Here is a 20,158-nt window from a genome sequence, read left to right as displayed (position 1 = left end):
TTTTGAAAACATTCCCATTATAATTAAATTGTGAAAATTTTGTCATTTATTCACCATCACGACGTTCAAAAACCATTAGGTACAACATAAACCAGTGTAATACAATTCCTGAATGAATGACTGTTAACAGCCAGTTATTAATCAAAAACATGCAGCATGATCAGTGTATTCCGATGACTCTAATGAACCAGTTCTTTTTAGTGAATCATAACGATGTTCCAAACCATTAAAACATTTGTTCGTCTTCAAACACAAATGAAACCCAATAAATTACTGTTCATAAAAATACTGTAAAATGTATCGATATGAATCGTGCACTTCAATTCAGGTTTTCTCTTAGAAGTCTTTTAAAATAAAACCAGTTTTAAATAGAAACGTTGAATTCAATTGAAATACATTAAAGGGGAAATCAGATGCCCATTTTCCACAAGTTGGTATGATTCTTTAGGGTCTGCATGAAATATCTGCAACATACTTTGGTTAAAATTCCTCAGTGGTCGTTTAAAACAATACCCTTTTTACCTTGTCAAAAACAGCTCTGTTCACAGCGGCCCGTTTCGGCGCATGTCTCTTTAAATGATACTGCTCACCCTAAACCTCTCTTCTATTTTTTTTGGCGCATTACCATGAAAAACTAATCCACTGCATCCTCTTATGTTCACTTTTACATCCAACCTCAAAACACCTGCATTGCTTACGAGACTGTTGTCGCTACAGCTGCTCGAGCATGGAGAAAATAGTGGACAGTGTACAACTGGCTGAGGGCAGAAATATGCTAATATGGGAAAGTCCAACAGCGGCCGTGGGCGGGGCCTGAGCATTATGACATCATACTGCTCAGAAAATCAAAACGGCTGGATAATTGAGAATGTTTAGGTTTTGGGGGGATTAAAAAAAGGGGTGAATGTATTTTTATCATTGTGGAGTGGTTGTGTCTACATACTGCTAAGACACATTTATTTGCAAACACCATGTAAAAGTGAATTTTGCATCCAATGTCCTTTAAAGGAATGCTGCAATTTTTGCAATTACCGGTAGATATTTGACAGCCATGTTTGATTACTTATTTGATCAATACACAGCCTTAATATTATTTAGTTTATTAACTGTCATCTGACATCACCAGCTCAGTTATTGCAGTGGAAAGCAAGGTCAAGTCAAGTGAGTCGTATTGTATCATATAGTACTATTACCAAACAAGACGTCAAGGTTTTGCTGGTTAGTATGGACCAGTTCACATTCAAATATACCTGTGTAATCTGACAAAGTAATGACAAAGTTTTGCAAGCAATTGTAGTATAATAGACATTTTATCAGTGGCATATTTATGTATTTTAACTATTTTAGCAAAAAAAAAATCCCAGATAATATCACTGATCCGTCTGGATGGCTTGCAGCTGAAGCTCCATTGTATCATATAGTACTATTACCAAACAAGACGTCAAGGTTTTGCTGGTTAGTATGGACCAGTTCACATTCAAATATACCTGTGTAATCTGACAAAGTAATGACAAAGTTTTGCAAGCAATTGTAGTATAATAGACATTTTATCAGTGGCATATTTATGTATTTGAACTATTTTAGCAAAAAAAAAATCCCAGATAATATCACTGATCCGTCTGGATGGCTTGCAGCTGAAGCTCAGCCAGAGGCAGCAGCATCAATATTAGCATGCCAATTAGATAAGAATCCCTTTCATAAGAACAACTGTGAATAATTGAAATGATAAATGAATCATCAAAGTGTTAATTGGCTTAAGAAGAAGCGAGTTAACAACATATGGATGGACTGTGTTTCCAGACTATTGCTAACTCATTCACTCTATAGTCTTAAGTAAACTTCAAATGTTTTGTTGTACCATCGTGGTGATTAATTCAAATGTTTTGTTGTACCATAGCAGCAATGAATTGAAAGTTTTTTGTTTATTTATATTCCGTCTGTAGAGATTTCTGGTGCACCGGTTTGTTTGCGATCAGGCGAGAAACCTAGGACTATTTCACAAAAGTAGTTTTTGCAAAAAATTAAATATGCTGGAATTATTTTAATGATAGAAATTAAATTGGAGGTATGTGTTTTTGTGTGATCCAAGGATTCCAATGTCATAAGACACTTGAGTAAGTGACAAGTAGTTATGGTGACTTTTGTGCATTTTTTTTATTGATCACTGCCACATTTGGCCGTTCAGGCCGAGTCCTTTTGCCTTAGATCTCAGTAAAGGTACTAAAATTCGACCATGTTCAGAGAACACCATTTTAGCAATGTCAAATAATTTACCACAGAAATATTTAATTTATACCTTCATAACTGTTATAATGCTACCTATTGGCCAATCTCCATAAAAGTTGGTGTGCTTGTTTAGAATCATATGTTGCATATTCTTACCTAATTTCACAAAGTTCTGAGGTTTCTTTTAGAATGTATAGGCTTTTTGGTAAACGATTCTAGAGCGCTAGCGCCACCCTGGAGGCTAATCTCCACTCTGCATGCCCCACACATGCAGGGGTGTATTTCATCTGTGGCACAACCCCAGGGCACTTGCAGCAGCTGCTAAGCTAATACCAGTTCTCTGATATATAACCAGTGCCTGTGGGTTTTAACGTTGGAGAGAATGTGAAAATCGAAACAGTTTATGTGCGAGAGAAACAGAAAGGTGGCCTGAAACCTCTGCAGCTATTGCATCTCCATTGAGCCTAAAGTGCTTCCCTAACAACAACAACAAAAATGACTTGCTGTTTTAAAACATGTAGATTCTAGAATCGCTAATCAGCTTTGTGCTAGAATGTGAGTGAAAATATATCGGTGTAACAATCTGAATTTCCCAAGACATCTAGCGAAAGCGATATCTCGTTTTTCTGTCTGGAGTTTCATTATTAATTTCAAAGTCTGCTTGATCATGGCCCATGTCACCCCTAACTTTGAGTATCGATGTGATGTATCCAGGCTTGCACTGCTTTTGCAGAAAGAGAAGTTGCAAGATCAGTCAAGAGTGTGCTGGGAATAAACGGAGCAGGAGAAAACAGATAGATCGCTGCAGCGATTCTCATCAACTCTCAGGATTAGTGAGAGGGCGAATGTGTTACCGAAACCACTGAACGTGTAGAAAAATGGCACTCAGCTCGGAGGAAAACCATTGGGTTCGGGGGGAGGTGAGGAAGAGAGTTAGAGGAAGCGAAGGATCGGTGTCAGCCCATCAGTTTGGAGATACATTATTGAAGACTACAGTTGAGCACATGTAGTCAGTCCTCTATGGATCCTGTTTATACCACAATGTATCTGCTGCAAGGTGCAGGATTAATGTGAGCGGTGGCTGGGAGTTTGGAAATAGATGGTGCAGTGGAGATGAAGGTGTGCGTTAGAGAGGAACGAAGCGTGTGATTCATAATGTAGTGTATAGCAGGTTCTGTCTAGAATGGTTCAGGATACATTCAATCCGTATATTGATTGGAAAACAACAAGTGAGTGACATGAAACCAGACTAAACTGTGACTGAAAATGTAAGGATGCAATTGCGGGAAGGAAGACGTTATTAAATATAGGGTACTATCATCGCCCACCTTGATTAAATTAAAATGCGTTTGTAATTAGGTTCTGAGGAACAGACTGTGAGAGAAAGAAAAATGTGGATGCCATGGTTTGGGTGTAGTTGGCGGGGAGGTGGGGAGACTGGGTGGGTAATAAACCAGAGTGGTTGTGTTAAGGGATTGCAAATTCAAAGTGCTCTGTGAAACGGAGAAGGAAAATGAGCCACACACATCTATGACTCTCTCTCTCACACACACACACACACACACCTTTCTAGCTCTCTTTCTCTCACGGTTTCTCTCTCTCTCACACGCACATGCATACACACTCTCTCTCTGTTTCTCAGTCTCCTGCTGCATCCAACGAACACAACACATTCACTTACTGCCGTGACTTCGTTTATCATTTCTTTTGATTCCGTACTGGATTTTATACCGATCAGCCACAAATATATATCGCGCTAATCAGGTTTCACTCCGACTTCACCGTCTCGCATCGCGTAACGACGCGCGCAGATTCCAGCGGATCGTCTGTAACGCGGCGCTTTCCATAAACAAACATGTAACGTTCGTTTCTGTGCTCTATTCGTTCCGGGTTCTGGAGAAGCGTGAGTATAAGACTACAGCACGAAAAACTCTTGAGACTACGACAGATTGTTATTGTTTTAGCGCTCCCGCTCGTTAACGTTATTTCGCGTAAATGTACTCTGTTGTTACATTTAAAACCGCACCTTTAGACTGTTTGTAACGTCACGTTAACTTGTAACGCCAATTGCATTCGCGAGCTTAATGTCGGCTATTTAAAACTTTGGTGAACCTCTGAAACAGTACATTTTATAAGCGTCCATGTAAACACTCGCTAGCGTGCGCAATAGTTCAATATGCGGACCTTGTTAACGCGACGCTAATAGTTTCAGTTTGAATCTCTTCTCCGCAGATTTATTACGTTAATTAGAAAAAAATCTAAACCACATGCCTTTGAATCGTCATCGATGTTGTGTTTATGTTTTTGTCTTAAACGCATCCAAGTTGAACATGTAAAAGTGTATTTTAGTGCATCTAAAGGTATATTAAATATCTATAGGAGATCGGGGTAACTGACAGTGCAGCATGCACGTGAGATTTTGAATGAATAATTTCAGCACTGAAGGAGGCTGAAATTTACACTGTCCAAAATATTTTTTAATGAAAGTAAAATTCTTGTCAAAAACCTCCAGCTTGGCCTTTCATGTAAAACAACATCAAGAACATAAACTGTGTTGGCACACACTCATGCCCACTATGGCCAAACTAGCCTGGCAGCATCACAGCAGAGGACGACACTTGGTATCAACTTCCTACTTTGTTTTGGCTACCCTTACTATACTGTTCTCCTGGTCCTGCCCGGTTCTAGGCAAGAAGAAACTCTACATCGGAGCCCTGTTCCCAATGAGCGGCGGATGGCCGGGTGGCCAAGCTTGTCTCCCTGCTGCCCAAATGGCCCTGGATCTGGTGAACAAGAGAACGGATATTCTTCCGGATTATGAGCTTGAATTAATCTACTATGACAGTATGGTAAGTGAGCACTGCATGTGAGCCTCTTTAATTACTTTCCATTATGTGAACCGTTTGATAGCATGCAATTGAGTGTGCACCGAACTAGTCATTCCATAAGAGTGTTTACTTGCTGTTGGTGTTATTTATTCAAACAGTGTGGAGTGTCATTATCAGTGGCTTGCTGAAGATTTGTGTTCACAGGAGATTTCTGAGCAAATTTACATTTTACTACAGCAGATTAGGTCAGCTGTAGAATGCTATTAAGGGTTTGGTGGATCCTAATGAACATAATGTTCTTTAAATGGGAATTTGTACTTGATTCAGTGTGACTTCATTAAAGCTGCACAGAGGAATGTTTTGACACCATCATATTAGTTATGCTGTCACCTAAGGTTTGCTGGCAAAAATCTATTCATAGCAGCCCAATATACTTTCCGCTTTCCTTGTTCGTATCTTTCCATTTGCTTCACTCTCCCTCTACTTCTCTCCATCTTTCCCACCTGCGTCCCTCCTCCCCCGCACAAGAGATGCCAATGCATACTGCCTCTCGCACACATATGCAGAGTGCAAGCCAGCGTTTTAGACAGAAAAGACATACAGATACATGCAGAGTGTAAACAGTTAATTCCCTGTGACTGTTCAGTGTTGCTAAAAGCTTCTCCATGATTGGTCGGAACGGGTCTGCATTGGAACCCTGCTTCAAAGATGCAGGAGAAGGAGGAAAGACTGGGGGTGGAGGTTGGCATGACAACAGTTACCAAGACCACTGCTGTTCAAACAAACACATAAGGCCACAAATTGCTCTGACAAAAGAGAGAAAAAAGCACGGCCATTTATGATTATTGCATAAACAGAGGCAGATGGATAAATGGGAGAAATTAGGCGGCTGGTGTGAGACTATAGGCGTATGAAATCCCGTTCTTCCGTCTGCACTCGGACATATTGAGAGCATCGTTTCTGATCCCCAGCGGTAGGTGGATGTACTCAGGACCCCTGCGGATCCGAATGAATACATGCACACAGAAACACTCTCATGCAGAGAGCCGCGTCTGATTAGGATTCAGCACCACGGACAGCTACATTTAGAGAGCAGGAAAGTGCTGTGTCATCAGGAGGTATAAGGCGAACTGGAACATTTCATCTGAGTTGGGTTTTAGGTATTCAGACCCAGATGTTCCCTCCTGAGCCACAGAAAGAACAGTCTCATTAAACCTGCACCCAGTGTAGTTCTGGGCCTTTCTTGATTGGACCGGAGGACGGTGCTCTCCGCAGGGTGACGGGGATGGTACGAGGGGGGCATGCTTATTAGTATGGACTGAACCTGTAGAGTAGTGAACAGAAGCTACAACAAATATATTTTTACATTCCCTTTACTCCAATAGTAAAAGAAAGAAGAAAAACATCATCTGTGAAAAGGGGCCATAGTGTTCATTTTGTCAGTTGTTTTTTTATTTAGTTTGGGCCTGCCTCAAATGCCCTTTTTAGTTTTTATCATATGTGACCCTGGAGCACAAAACCAGTCTTAAGTCGCTAGGGTATATTAGTAACAATTTGTAGCAATAAAAATGATTGATTATTCTTTTATGCCAAAAATCATTAGGACATTAAGTAAAGATCATGTTCCATAAAGATATTTTGTAAATTTCCTACTGTAAATGTATCAAAACTTCATTTTTGATTAGTAATATGCATTGCTAAGAACTTCATTTGGACAACTTTAAAAGCGATTTTCTCAATATTTTGATTTTTTTGCGCCCTCAGATTCCAGATTTTCAAATAGTTGTATCTCGGCCAAATATTGTCCTATCCTAACAAACCACACATCAATGCAACTCTGAAAATCCTAATATTCATTTCAATAATTCCAAAAGATATTCTTGTTTTCCTATTAAAACAACAACAACAACAAAAAATACTTTATATTGTGGCACCAAGGTTGAGCAGAATATCACGATGGATATCACCAACTCCAACATTTTGTCAAGGATTTCAGTTCATCACAGTTCATCACTTTTTCCACAGTGTAGAGAGACCATGCGCATGGTTGCTAGATTGAAAGTAAACGCTGGGCAGAAAATTTGGATAAAAGCTCTGATGGGGGGATTTAAATTCTTGACATCTGGCAACCTCAAGCATGAAAACTCGCAGAGGTCTAAATTTTTTCTTCTCTTTTATGTTGAAGAAAATATAAAGAGATTTTGTATATAGAGAGTTTTTCATTTTTAATCTACAGTATATTTTACTTCGACTTTGTTCTTCAATGATATTGCATGTTGAGATAGTTACAGTTACTGTTTAATGATGTCGGTGTCGTCTCATTCATCGTCAATGAATATTTTTTTTTATCATGTATCGTGGTTTTTGTTAACGAAAGTAACACTAGTGTGAAATATGAGACCATGCGCATGGTTGCTAGATTGAAAGTAAACGCTGGGCAGAAAATGTCCTTTTTGGATAAAAGCTCTGATGGGGGGATTTAAATTCTTGACATCTGGCAACCTCAAGCATGAAAACTCGCAGAGGTCTAAATTTTTTCTTCTCTTTTATGTTGAAGAAAATATAAAGAGATTTTGTATATAGAGAGTTTTTCATTTTTAATCTACAGTATATTTTACTTCGACTTTGTTCTTCAATGATATTGCATGTTGAGATAGTTACAGTTACTGTTTAATGATGTCGGTGTCGTCTCATTCATCGTCAATGAATATTTTTTTTTATCATGTATCGTGGTTTTTGTTAACGAAAGTAACACTAGTGTGAAATAGGGTGGACATTACTGGCATTACATGTTACTCATAGTAACATGCATTGGATTCAAAGTACACATTTTATTGGTTCATGCATTCCCTAGGAATCAAACCCATGACTTTGTGCTGCTGTGTAAGCTGCAGGAATGCTATATTGTTTAATTTTATGCAAATATTGTAAGTATCCTGATCATTTTATGTGCTTTTAATTAGGCAATTAAGTTTCCTAAAGAGTGTGTCATTAAACTAGTTTTTCAATCCTTTCTTGTCCTCCAGCTCACAAGAATGAGTGTTCAAAATCAGAGACAAAATGTTTTAATTTGTTAAACTTTATTCATATTTAGTGAATTGAGTAAAGCATCCCTAGTCCCTATATGCTATTATACTAGTATTTGCTGCACTTCTATTCTACAGCACCATGGCAAAGAAAAATGTTTTAGCTCACTGGGAAACTGTCTTTCTGTTGTGTTGTCTTCACTGTGACTGCATGCAGAAACAAACATACAGACCAGCAGCGAGTGTGGCACTGTTTAAAAACGTAATGAATATTATAATTCACTTCTTTTTATGAATCGGTCAAAAAGACTAATGAAATCAGATACAAGTTTGCATCAGTCTAATAAACTGAATCTGCTGAATCCATCAGAGCAGTTAACATTTGACTGACTCACTAATCGGATGTTTGGATAATGTTAATTAATAATTATACACTATCGTAAGATATTCATAAGTCTCTTCTGCTTACTAAGACTGCATTTATTTGATTAAAAAAATTTAATTTGTTAAATATTATTACAATTTAAAATAGCTGTTTTCTATTTGAATATATTATAAAATGTAATTTATTTCTGCAATTTAAAGCTGAATTTTCAGCATAATTACTCCAATCTTCAGTGTCACAATGATCCATCAGAAATCATGCTGATTTGCTGTTCAAGAAACATTTCTGATTATTATCAATGTTGAAAACAGTTGTGCTGCTTAATATTTTAGCAGGAACTGATACATTTTTCAGGATTCTTGGATGAATATAAAGTTTAAAAGAACAGCATTTATTTGAAATAGAAATCTTTTGTAACATTATAAAAGTCTTTACTGCCACTTTTGATTAATTTAATGTCTATTAATGCTAATTAGATGAAAAATTATATTAGTATAATTTAAAGATCACAAAATTGTTTTGTAGTAACAATTTGTATTTTAATTAAATAAATGTGTTTTGTTTTCTGTGTAGTTAGAACCTTATATGATCAGTCAAATCTATCATTAAATAAGGAAATGTTCCTCCTATCTTCAGGATAATCTGTATTCTGTTTTTTTTTTTTTTTTTTCAGAAAAAATAGAATTCAGTTTTTGCAGTTGTTTTGATTTGGTGGAACCCAGGTGCTTTAAAAGAGCGAGGCTCACGCATGGCTTCCCTCAGGATTGGAAAGTCAAAGCAGGGAGGAGATTTAAAGCCCAAACAAAGTCTCCGTTCTGGGGATACGATTCTGCTGAAGACCCCCCGGGAGTCTGGAGAGAGTCTGCTCAGGACTCTGGAGGACATGCCTGAAAACATTATGTACAATCATGCTCATTTTATTTACTTCATTAAAAAGAATGTGAATGCATGTGTCCACAATAGAGACAGCTGATGAAACTCTCTCACATAACTGTGTGGAGTGTCACATTAATTTCATGCTTTTCATAGGAAATCATTGTCATTCTGAAAAGAAAAGCAGTTTTACGCTAAAATGCTTCTTTTGTTGCGATTGAAATAATTGGAGTAATTTAGCAGGATGTTTAGAAGAAATTAAAAGCATCGGGAGAGACAGAAATAGAGATGTGTCGGGATAAGGAAGCAAGATTAGACTCCAATAAGTAAAGAGCAGTCAGGGTTCTGCCAATTGAATTTACGTGATTGCACCAATCAAGCCTTGAATCATGTTAAACTCATGTTTGTTTTTATTCTTTTTAGCTTTTGCTCCTGTTTAAGCTTTTCTTTGTTCCCAAAACAACAAAAGCCCAGCTTTAGAAATGCTGGCTGTGCTCAAGGCCACTGGCTGCAACTCGGTTTGCTCTCAACACATGATCAATTGTGGCTTTATCCTACTATTATCATTTAAATGAGATATTGATTTTTCATTGACAGTAATTTTAAGACAAATGGGGGGAGGTGGGGATGCTGATTGTCAGCGTTGGGTTAAAGACTGATGAGAATCCACGTTTAGCAATCAAACATTGTTTTTTTGGTCTATGTGTGAGCAAATGCATGTGTCCTTGGAGGCTGTTTTCTGTAAAGTATGCATTTATTGCTTTATCTGTGTCTGCTCCTTTTTGTTTTGCTTTTCCATGCAGATTTATCTCTACTTAAGTGATTCAGTATGAAATGAAGTCTCTTTCCATATACTGTAGCAGTGAATACAGTGAATTTTTTATTAATTTTTTTGTCGAGGTGTGCAGTTTTGAGCATGGAGTGACAGGATGCCTCATGAATAGTGACAGCTGTGCTTCAAATCTGAATATAGATTATGTATTTAAAAGTGTTTTTCTCTCTGCTTTCAGTGTGATCCCGGTGAGGCCACAAAGCTGCTGTATGACCTGCTGTACACGGAGCCCATAAAGATCGTCCTGATGCCAGGTTGCAGCTCTGTATCCACACTGGTGGCCGAAGCTGCGCGCATGTGGAACCTCATAGTGGTGAGTTCTCCTCTTCATCAGGTTCACAGATGAGATGTCAATGCAAGGATGTTGAGGAAAAACTCAAGGTTTATGAAAGTGATGACAAAATGTTATTTTTCTGCAACAAACATTGGATTGTTCAGGCAACCACAAAAAAATTTAGACGGGGGAGTGAAAGCAATTTGACTTGACATAGTTTATACAGTACATTTAGGTACTGTAGAAATTAGGTGATTCAGCCTAGCAGTTAAATATCACGGATCCAAAAAGTTATAGGTTTAATCCCAAAAAGATGAGTATAAACAGATGTGAATGCACAGATTTCAACAGGGATTGTTTGTTGCAAGGATGTAGAGAAAATACACAAGAGTTGAAAGTGAAATTAATTATAGCGTGTCCCACTTTCGTTTGTTTTGGGAAATGCCAGTTTAAGAGTTTCTTTTAATTTAGAATACATGTTTGTTCATTATTTGAACTCTTGGAGATTATGTGAATGCATGCATAAATGTATAAAATTATGCATTATTGTGAAAAATGAAAATGAATGATTTCTTAAATGAATGAATGATTTTTTAAAATCTCATCTTATTGAACTTAAGCCAATCACTGACTTACGATCCACAGCGATTCATTAAGTTGAGTTTGTCAGTCCTTCTGAGGTAAAGAGGCCGATCTGACAGGATTTATATGAATTATATGTACTCAACAGAGGGCAGAATTAATTACAATACTTAAAAAACACATATTATGTGTTTAGAATTAATCACACTAAATTGACATGATAATTTGACACAGATTTTTTTTTTTAAAAACATTAAAGAGGTGAACATACCCGTATTCACCAGCATTTAGTTTTTATGGTTTCTGTATGATTCTGTACATCACAAACTGAACTCTCCAACAGGTCTAATCACTGAAAAGGTTATACCACAGTGAAGATAAGCTATCTAAATGCATTCCCATTTCAGAACATGCGGCACTTCGTTCAAATACCCGAAATCGGTGAAATGGCTTCTAGACATTTTGGATCAGATATTTATGTCATTTTATTTTGCTTTTGGCTTGTCTTTGAAGTGCACTCCCACTGCCTCGTTTTCCATTTTTCTTTTCTTTTTTTAAATCAGTCTCTTTATTTTTCTTGCTCTGCTCTAATTTTATATCTGTTGAGAGCTTTTTCTCTTCACATATGAGTTTTGACCTATATATCCCCCTGCTGGCCTTGAAACCCACCCCCTCAGCAGACCTGTCACTCAACCGCATCTCACCGCATCTGTGAATGACATTGAGTTATTGGCAAAATATTTATAAACCCTCTGCTGTCATCTGATTTGACTGCTTGATTAACATAAAACAGGACATTTTAAACCTCTTTTTTCTTTCATTTTACACCTGTGTTTCGGATTTTAACTTTTTATCACAGCTTTGCACACTTGTCTCACACACTACATCCCCCGATGTTAAATAAAGCTGTTCCGAGTGAACTGTGATCAACCTAACAGGAGATAATTTAGTCCCTTGGGTACTGGTTTTCCTACAGGTGATTTTATCGCACATTTTTCTTTACTAGCTTGTTTCTAATTTTCCTTCGAAGGTCTCAGTGTCTGTACAGTGGGTATGTGTGAATGTAATTCTAGTGCTTATTTCTCATGAACCATTGATATTTGCTTGCAGTTATCCTATGGATCCAGTTCACCAGCACTCTCCAACCGTCAGCGTTTCCCCACCTTCTTCCGCACACACCCCTCAGCCACATTGCACAACCCCACCCGCGTGCAGCTCTTCCAGAAGTGGAAGTGGACCAAGATCGCCACCATCCAGCAGACCACCGAAGTCTTCACCTCTGTGAGTGAGATGTTTACAAGTACAGATGTTTTAAAATCAGTAATCATGCACCGAAAAGCTTGCGGACTGTTGCACAACCAGTAGAAATTCATTGTCTTTTGATCAGTGTTCAGGAGGAGATGTAACACCATGTCCTAACCAGCTGCGTATTGTGTTGGTCACATGTTTATTGTCCCTTGTGTTGGGTAGCCCCGCCCACACTTAAACCCCATTGGTCCAAAGTCCTGCTCCACATATGTATGCATAAAGTTATGCAAGTGTTATTAAAGCATGAAATGACATTCAAAACCCAGTTAACTTCTATAATGTGACTAATTTTAAATGTAAGTGTATTTCCAAGTGAATCAGCAGATTCAGTGAGGACAAAAATGTAGGGCATGATTTTATTTCTTCCGATGCAAATTCACTGGATCATGACAGGTCGGCATTTCATTTCAGAGTTTGCACTTAGTATTGTGGTTGAAAAAATAGGCAGCCTTTATGATGTCAGCAAAAAATAGAAAATTGTTTCAGAGCTGGATTATTGCATTTTAATGTTACATTATGACAACATTTTCTTCTTTGGAAACGATTCCCCGTTTCTTATTGCAAAATCCATTTACATCCATTTATGACTTTTAAATCGTGAATTGTTTTAGTTGGCCAATAATCAATCGAAAATGCTAAAACAGTTGTAGGAATCATAATGTAGTACTGTACAATATATAAAATAAGCACATATTAAATAAATGTAATTGTTGCATTTAAAGGGCACCTATTATGCCCTTTTTTTTTTACAAGTCTCAGTTGTCCCCAGAATGTGTCTGTGAAGTTTCAGCTCCCCTTTTCCAGAATAGGGCTGACCCTTTACAACTTGTGCCTCGGATAACATCTGTTTGGTTTAGATTATCATGTGTTTTTTCGTGCCGAAAGTGTATTTGCATGCGTTTTAAAGCCATATCAGTGCAAACTTCTGATAAAGGGTTTTCTGAGCGCACACAGAAAGTGGCTGTCACACAGAATGTGAGTACTAAACTAAGTTCTCTTTCATGTCTTATTGTGCTTAAACTGACAAATACACACAAGTTTATGTCAAACACACACATAAGTTACATAAACACAGTCGGTTATGTCTGTGAACATAAACAGCTGGGAAAGAAATCGCATGTTTATAGTAGATCTGTATATTAAGTAACAGCAGCGTAATATATAGTACCTACTGCTGTCTACACTGTTATATGACCCAAACAATAAAATAAAAACAGAAAATCACTCACTGCTCTTGACTGAATAACTTCTGTAGCTTTAATAAGAAGACGTTACTTACTTGAATGCTGCTTTTAAATGCTCTAGCGTGAAGATAAACATGGTGGATGGTGTGCAGCTCACACTGCTTATGATTTATGGGGATTAAAAAAAATTAGTGGGAGAATTTTTGTCATTATAGGGTGGTTGTGTACACACTGCCAACACATATGTATGTTCAAACACCATGTAAAACTAAATTTTGCATAATAGGTGACCTTTAATATTGACAGTGGAGCAATGTTCTTGAGCGCCATGGGTGCATACACACTCTGTTTCATCTGTAACTCCCTGAAATTTTTTTCAAACAGCTTTTCAAGGCTTCTGATCATATTTTCACAGCTGCCACCTTATTTATATGACCTCAACTGAAATAAAATGCTTTCATTGCATGGAAACTTTTGCATTATTTTCTCTAAGATAAAACGTTTTACTTGTATCATTGTTCAATTGGTGAATTTTTGGGCAGAAAACATTTAAGTTTAAAGTCAGTTGATATTGCTTCTCTCTTTATAATCATACTGTATGTAGCCTTGAGCTGGTGTAGTTTGCCTTCTTTTTCCTGACTAAGATTAGGGGAAGTAGTCACTAATTTTTTTTTAATTTTTATAATTTAGCAGTCGTTTATCCAAAGCAACATACAGATGAGGTAATGATGCAATGACTTACAAATTTTATCTCTTAAAACTCTTCTTAGATAATCAAAATAACATTTAAACATAAATAACATACATAAAAAAAATTTATTTCAGTGAAAATAGTTTCTTCATGCCTTAAAATGGCTTGAATATAACTCTTCACCCTTATCTCATTTAGTATAGGCAAATTAATATGAAAATGCAAATTAGTCCCCGCCTCCATTTAGTCGCATCAGCTTGGACCTACTCCACTTGCACTCGGTTACCTAAAGTAATAAACGCTACACAATGGCAAGTGGCAATATTAGATTAATTCAGTCATATATGTTTGAACCAAAAACTGATTTCTTTAAAGACCACAGGGGGGCTTTAAAGAATCCTATACATGCATATAAACAAATTGAGTGGTTGTTAAATGAACCAAATATTTTTGTAATTGATTCAGATCAATTAAATTGTGTATCAAATCAAATTAAATCATTCTGAATGAGCAAAAAACACTTTTTGAATCAAATTGAAACCCAACACACATTGAAACCGCCCTACTTCTGGCTAACGTGATCTGATTATAGCATTTTCTTTTTACAAGAAAAGATCTATTTTGATTTAGGTTAACATCTTGGCTAGATTTTATCGCATTACACACAGTATTTTTTCTTCTAGTGTGGACAGACACCATCCTTGTAAAACACTATGCAGTGAATGCCTGATATCTAGATACAGTATCTAGATATATAGTCATGCAACTCAGACAGGCTATATTTTACGTAAATGAGGGTTTGAGAAGCACTTGCTTTACTTCAGGGTATAGCATGTTGTTTTCTATGCTATCTATGTAGGTAAAATTAATCTGTGTGCTGTAGAAGACAACATATGGGATGTGGGATTGTGGGCTGTAGCTCTGCTCAGTTTCTTTGTTTGCTCCTGCAGCCTGAGGTTATACAGACTGTATTAAAATTTACACGCTTGTTTTATTGGTACACGCAGGACGGTAAACAGTAAACAAGTCCCAACAAATGAAATGAAATCTGCCAGTCTCTTTCTAATTTTCTTTCTTCCCTCATTTCTTTCTCCATGCTTGTCTTATCTCTGCCTTTTTGCCGCAATAATATACTTTCCCGTCTCTTGCTTTTTCACCTCCCGTCTATCTGCAGATGTTTTTCTCATCTCTATGCTCTTTACTTTCCCTCGCTCTCTTTCTCTGTTCTCCTTTAATCTCGTTCTTTCTCTCTCTTTCTCAGACTCTGGATGATCTAGAGCAGAGGGTGAAGGAGGCAGGCATTGAGATCAGCGTGAGGCAAAGTTTCCTCACGGATCCTGCTGTGGCCGTCAAGAACCTCAAGGTGCTTTCACTTTTACTAATTTCGTTTATGACCTCACTGCCATGGCGGAGTACAGGTGTTGCTGTCAGTGCCGCGTTAGAGAAATCAGATCAGCACCGTTCTCAACAACATCTCACGATTCTCAGACAGATGCCAAATACAAATAGTGTGTCTGAAAGACACTTAATATTCAATAATATCATCAGTTTGAGGGCACTTAGACTGCTGGATGAGAACAAAACTTGAACTGAATTAAGCTGAATAATGACAATGTTGCCTTCTGCTTCATAGCTGAATTGAATTTGTTCATAATTGATTGAACTGAATTGAATCAACATTGAACTGGCCCTACTGTCTTCAGTAGAACCTCTTATCATTGAATTAAACTTTAAAATTCAATTAAAATTGAATGAAACCTCACAAAAACAAGTCCAAGGTTACACTTTACCAAAAATCAGATTAATAAAAACTAAAATATATATGAATGCATGATTAGGTTATATTTTTAAGCCTGTTTGTAAGATTGCTTACAGATGTTTAATTTTTATTTAAATTTTTTGTAATTTCTATTATTTTCTAGTATTACAGTATTATAGTATTATGATAATACAATGTTTTTTTTAAATACATAAGATAACATTTATTTCCCAATAAATAAACAAATAAATAAATAAACCTACTGCTGTCTACACTGTTATATGACCCAAACAATAAAATAAAAACAGAAAATCACTCACTGCTCTTGACTGAATAACTTCTGTAGCTTTAATAAGAAGACGTTACTTACTTGAATGCTGCTTTTAAATGCTCTAGCGTGAAGATAAACATGGTGGATGGTGTGCAGCTCACACTGCTTATGATTTATGGGGATTAAAAAAAATTAGTGGGAGAATTTTTGTCATTATAGGGTGGTTGTGTACACACTGCCAACACATATGTATGTTCAAACACCATGTAAAACTAAATTTTGCATAATAGGTGACCTTTAATATTGACAGTGGAGCAATGTTCTTGAGCGCCATGGGTGCATACACACTCTGTTTCATCTGTAACTCCCTGAAATTTTTTTCAAACAGCTTTTCAAGGCTTCTGATCATATTTTCACAGCTGCCACCTTATTTATATGACCTCAACTGAAATAAAATGCTTTCATTGCATGGAAACTTTTGCATTATTTTCTCTAAGATAAAACGTTTTACTTGTATCATTGTTCAATTGGTGAATTTTTGGGCAGAAAACATTTAAGTTTAAAGTCAGTTGATATTGCTTCTCTCTTTATAATCATACTGTATGTAGCCTTGAGCTGGTGTAGTTTGCCTTCTTTTTCCTGACTAAGATTAGGGGAAGTAGTCACTAATTTTTTTTTAATTTTTATAATTTAGCAGTCGTTTATCCAAAGCAACATACAGATGAGGTAATGATGCAATGACTTACAAATTTTATCTCTTAAAACTCTTCTTAGATAATCAAAATAACATTTAAACATAAATAACATACATAAAAAAAATTTATTTCAGTGAAAATAGTTTCTTCATGCCTTAAAATGGCTTGAATATAACTCTTCACCCTTATCTCATTTAGTATAGGCAAATTAATATGAAAATGCAAATTAGTCCCCGCCTCCATTTAGTCGCATCAGCTTGGACCTACTCCACTTGCACTCGGTTACCTAAAGTAATAAACGCTACACAATGGCAAGTGGCAATATTAGATTAATTCAGTCATATATGTTTGAACCAAAAACTGATTTCTTTAAAGACCACAGGGGGGCTTTAAAGAATCCTATACATGCATATAAACAAATTGAGTGGTTGTTAAATGAACCAAATATTTTTGTAATTGATTCAGATCAATTAAATTGTGTATCAAATCAAATTAAATCATTCTGAATGAGCAAAAAACACTTTTTGAATCAAATTGAAACCCAACACACATTGAAACCGCCCTACTTCTGGCTAACGTGATCTGATTATAGCATTTTCTTTTTACAAGAAAAGATCTATTTTGATTTAGGTTAACATCTTGGCTAGATTTTATCGCATTACACACAGTATTTTTTCTTCTAGTGTGGACAGACACCATCCTTGTAAAACACTATGCAGTGAATGCCTGATATCTAGATACAGTATCTAGATATATAGTCATGCAACTCAGACAGGCTATATTTTACGTAAATGAGGGTTTGAGAAGCACTTGCTTTACTTCAGGGTATAGCATGTTGTTTTCTATGCTATCTATGTAGGTAAAATTAATCTGTGTGCTGTAGAAGACAACATATGGGATGTGGGATTGTGGGCTGTAGCTCTGCTCAGTTTCTTTGTTTGCTCCTGCAGCCTGAGGTTATACAGACTGTATTAAAATTTACACGCTTGTTTTATTGGTACACGCAGGACGGTAAACAGTAAACAAGTCCCAACAAATGAAATGAAATCTGCCAGTCTCTTTCTAATTTTCTTTCTTCCCTCATTTCTTTCTCCATGCTTGTCTTATCTCTGCCTTTTTGCCGCAATAATATACTTTCCCGTCTCTTGCTTTTTCACCTCCCGTCTATCTGCAGATGTTTTTCTCATCTCTATGCTCTTTACTTTCCCTCGCTCTCTTTCTCTGTTCTCCTTTAATCTCGTTCTTTCTCTCTCTTTCTCAGACTCTGGATGATCTAGAGCAGAGGGTGAAGGAGGCAGGCATTGAGATCAGCGTGAGGCAAAGTTTCCTCACGGATCCTGCTGTGGCCGTCAAGAACCTCAAGGTGCTTTCACTTTTACTAATTTCGTTTATGACCTCACTGCCATGGCGGAGTACAGGTGTTGCTGTCAGTGCCGCTTTAGAGAATCGCACAATTCTCAGACAGATGCCAAACACACACTTAATATTTAGTAATATCATCAGTTTGATTGACACTATTGGATGAGAACAAAACAAAACTGAACTGAGCTAAATAATGGCACTATTGTCTTCCGCTTTATAGCTGAATCAAATTTGTTCAGAATTGATGAATATTGCAGCATTGATACTGTTATTGAACTGAACTGAATCAACATCGAATTTCCCCTACTGTCTTTATTAGAGCTGCTTATCATTGAATACAACTTTTTCAATAATAGATGAAATCTCACGAAAACACGTCCAAGATCACATTTCACCACAAAATCAGATGAATAAAACCAAAACAATTATATTAACGCATAATTAGGTCATAGTTTTTAAGCCTGTTTTTAAGATTGTGGCATTATTTGCATGACACACTTCCAGGTGTTTAAGTTTTATTTTTATTTTTTTATTATTCTGTAGTATTACAGTATCATTTTCCTCACGGTCTGTTTCTCGTGTTGTCACCTCTGATACAGCCAGTCTTTTCTCTGAGGCCTTCTCTTCTCTGTCTGAAAGTGTGTTAAAACTTCCTGACTCAGATCTTGGAATAGAAGAGATGATAACGCTTTTTAATAATGTCTGCTCTGTGTTTTAGATTCTTTGCTCCTTTTAAAGTTTCAAAACCCAAACGAAGGTCAGAACTTTGGATAAATAGTCATATACGAGTTCTCAGACAGGAATGTAGGAAAGCTGAGCGCAAATGGAAGAAAGACAAACTGCAAGTGTCTTATGAACTCTTGAAAAACACTCTTTCTGCTTACCAGCATTCTGTAAAAAATGCAAAAACTGAATATCTTTCTGAATTAATATCTAAAAATTCACACAATCCAAAAATTCTGTTTAATACATTAATAATTCTCCTGCTAACACTTCTGGTCTGGACAGTACTCCAGAGACCTGTGCAGCATTCCTACATTCTTTTATGGGAAAGGTGGACGCCATACGGTCTACTGTTACAATGTGCAGTCATGACCCCTCTGAACCACTCACTTGTCATGCTTTTTTTGAACGGTTTGAACCAATATCCCTTTCTGAGCTTGGCGATATAGTTCACAAGATTAAGCCTACCACTTCTCCTGTGGATGTTATCCCCACCCAGCTCTTTAGAGAGGTCCTGGATACTATCAGCCCTAGTGTACTGGCTATTATAAACAGACAGTGGCCATGTTCCTATATGCCTCAAACAAGCAGTGATCACGTCTCTTCTTAAGAAGCCAAATTTAGACACAACCAATCTTTAAAATTTCCACCCTATTTCTAAGTTGCCATTCTTGTCTAAAATGTTGGAGAAAATTGTTTTAAATCAGTTATCTTCCTTTGTCTCACAAAACGTCTCGGGTTACTTATGTAACCATGGTTCCCTGAGGGGAACGAGACACTGCGTCCTCTAGGGGTCGCTATGGGGAACGCCTCGTCGTGACCCGTGTCTGAAGCCTACATTGAAAAAACACCAACTTGTTTGGCCGGCGACAGCCATGACGTCACTACCGTCGCAACTAGTACAAAATAGGCGCCGGTAGCGCACATCATCACTTCTTCGTCTGAAGCTTGTGTCCGCAGCATGGCACAAAAGCTAGAGGACGCAGTGTCTCGTTCCCCTCAGGGAACCATGGTTACATAAGTAACCCGAGACGTTCCCTTTCGTGGAACTTCGAACTGCGTCCTCTAGGGGTCGCTATGGGGAACGGTATCCCCACGCCGCCATGCTGAGGGGAGTGCAAGCCAGAACCATGGCGAGC

General features: G+C 37.2%; 1 protein-coding gene across 1 annotated transcript in view; it reads left to right on the top strand.

Moving 5' to 3' along the window:
* The window catches only part of LOC107595614 (gamma-aminobutyric acid type B receptor subunit 1-like), a 116,894-nt gene that overhangs the window by 59,679 nt on the left and 37,057 nt on the right, over positions 1 to 20,158 (top strand). Inside the window, exons 7-10 of the mRNA XM_016286079.1 lie at positions 4,915 to 5,075; positions 10,349 to 10,483; positions 12,137 to 12,307; positions 15,471 to 15,572. Coding sequence (XP_016141565.1) covers positions 4,915 to 5,075; positions 10,349 to 10,483; positions 12,137 to 12,307; positions 15,471 to 15,572 — 569 coding nt within the window. The remainder of the gene's footprint in view (positions 1 to 4,914; positions 5,076 to 10,348; positions 10,484 to 12,136; positions 12,308 to 15,470; positions 15,573 to 20,158) is intronic.

Source organism: Sinocyclocheilus grahami, unplaced genomic scaffold (genome assembly GCF_001515645.1).
Source record: "Sinocyclocheilus grahami isolate Dianchi unplaced genomic scaffold, SAMN03320097.WGS_v1.1 scaffold205.1, whole genome shotgun sequence".
In the NCBI taxonomy this organism is placed as follows: domain Eukaryota; kingdom Metazoa; phylum Chordata; class Actinopteri; order Cypriniformes; family Cyprinidae; genus Sinocyclocheilus; species Sinocyclocheilus grahami.
The sequence above is the reverse complement of the archived record's forward strand: the minus strand, read 5'-3'. Positions and strand labels throughout refer to the sequence as shown.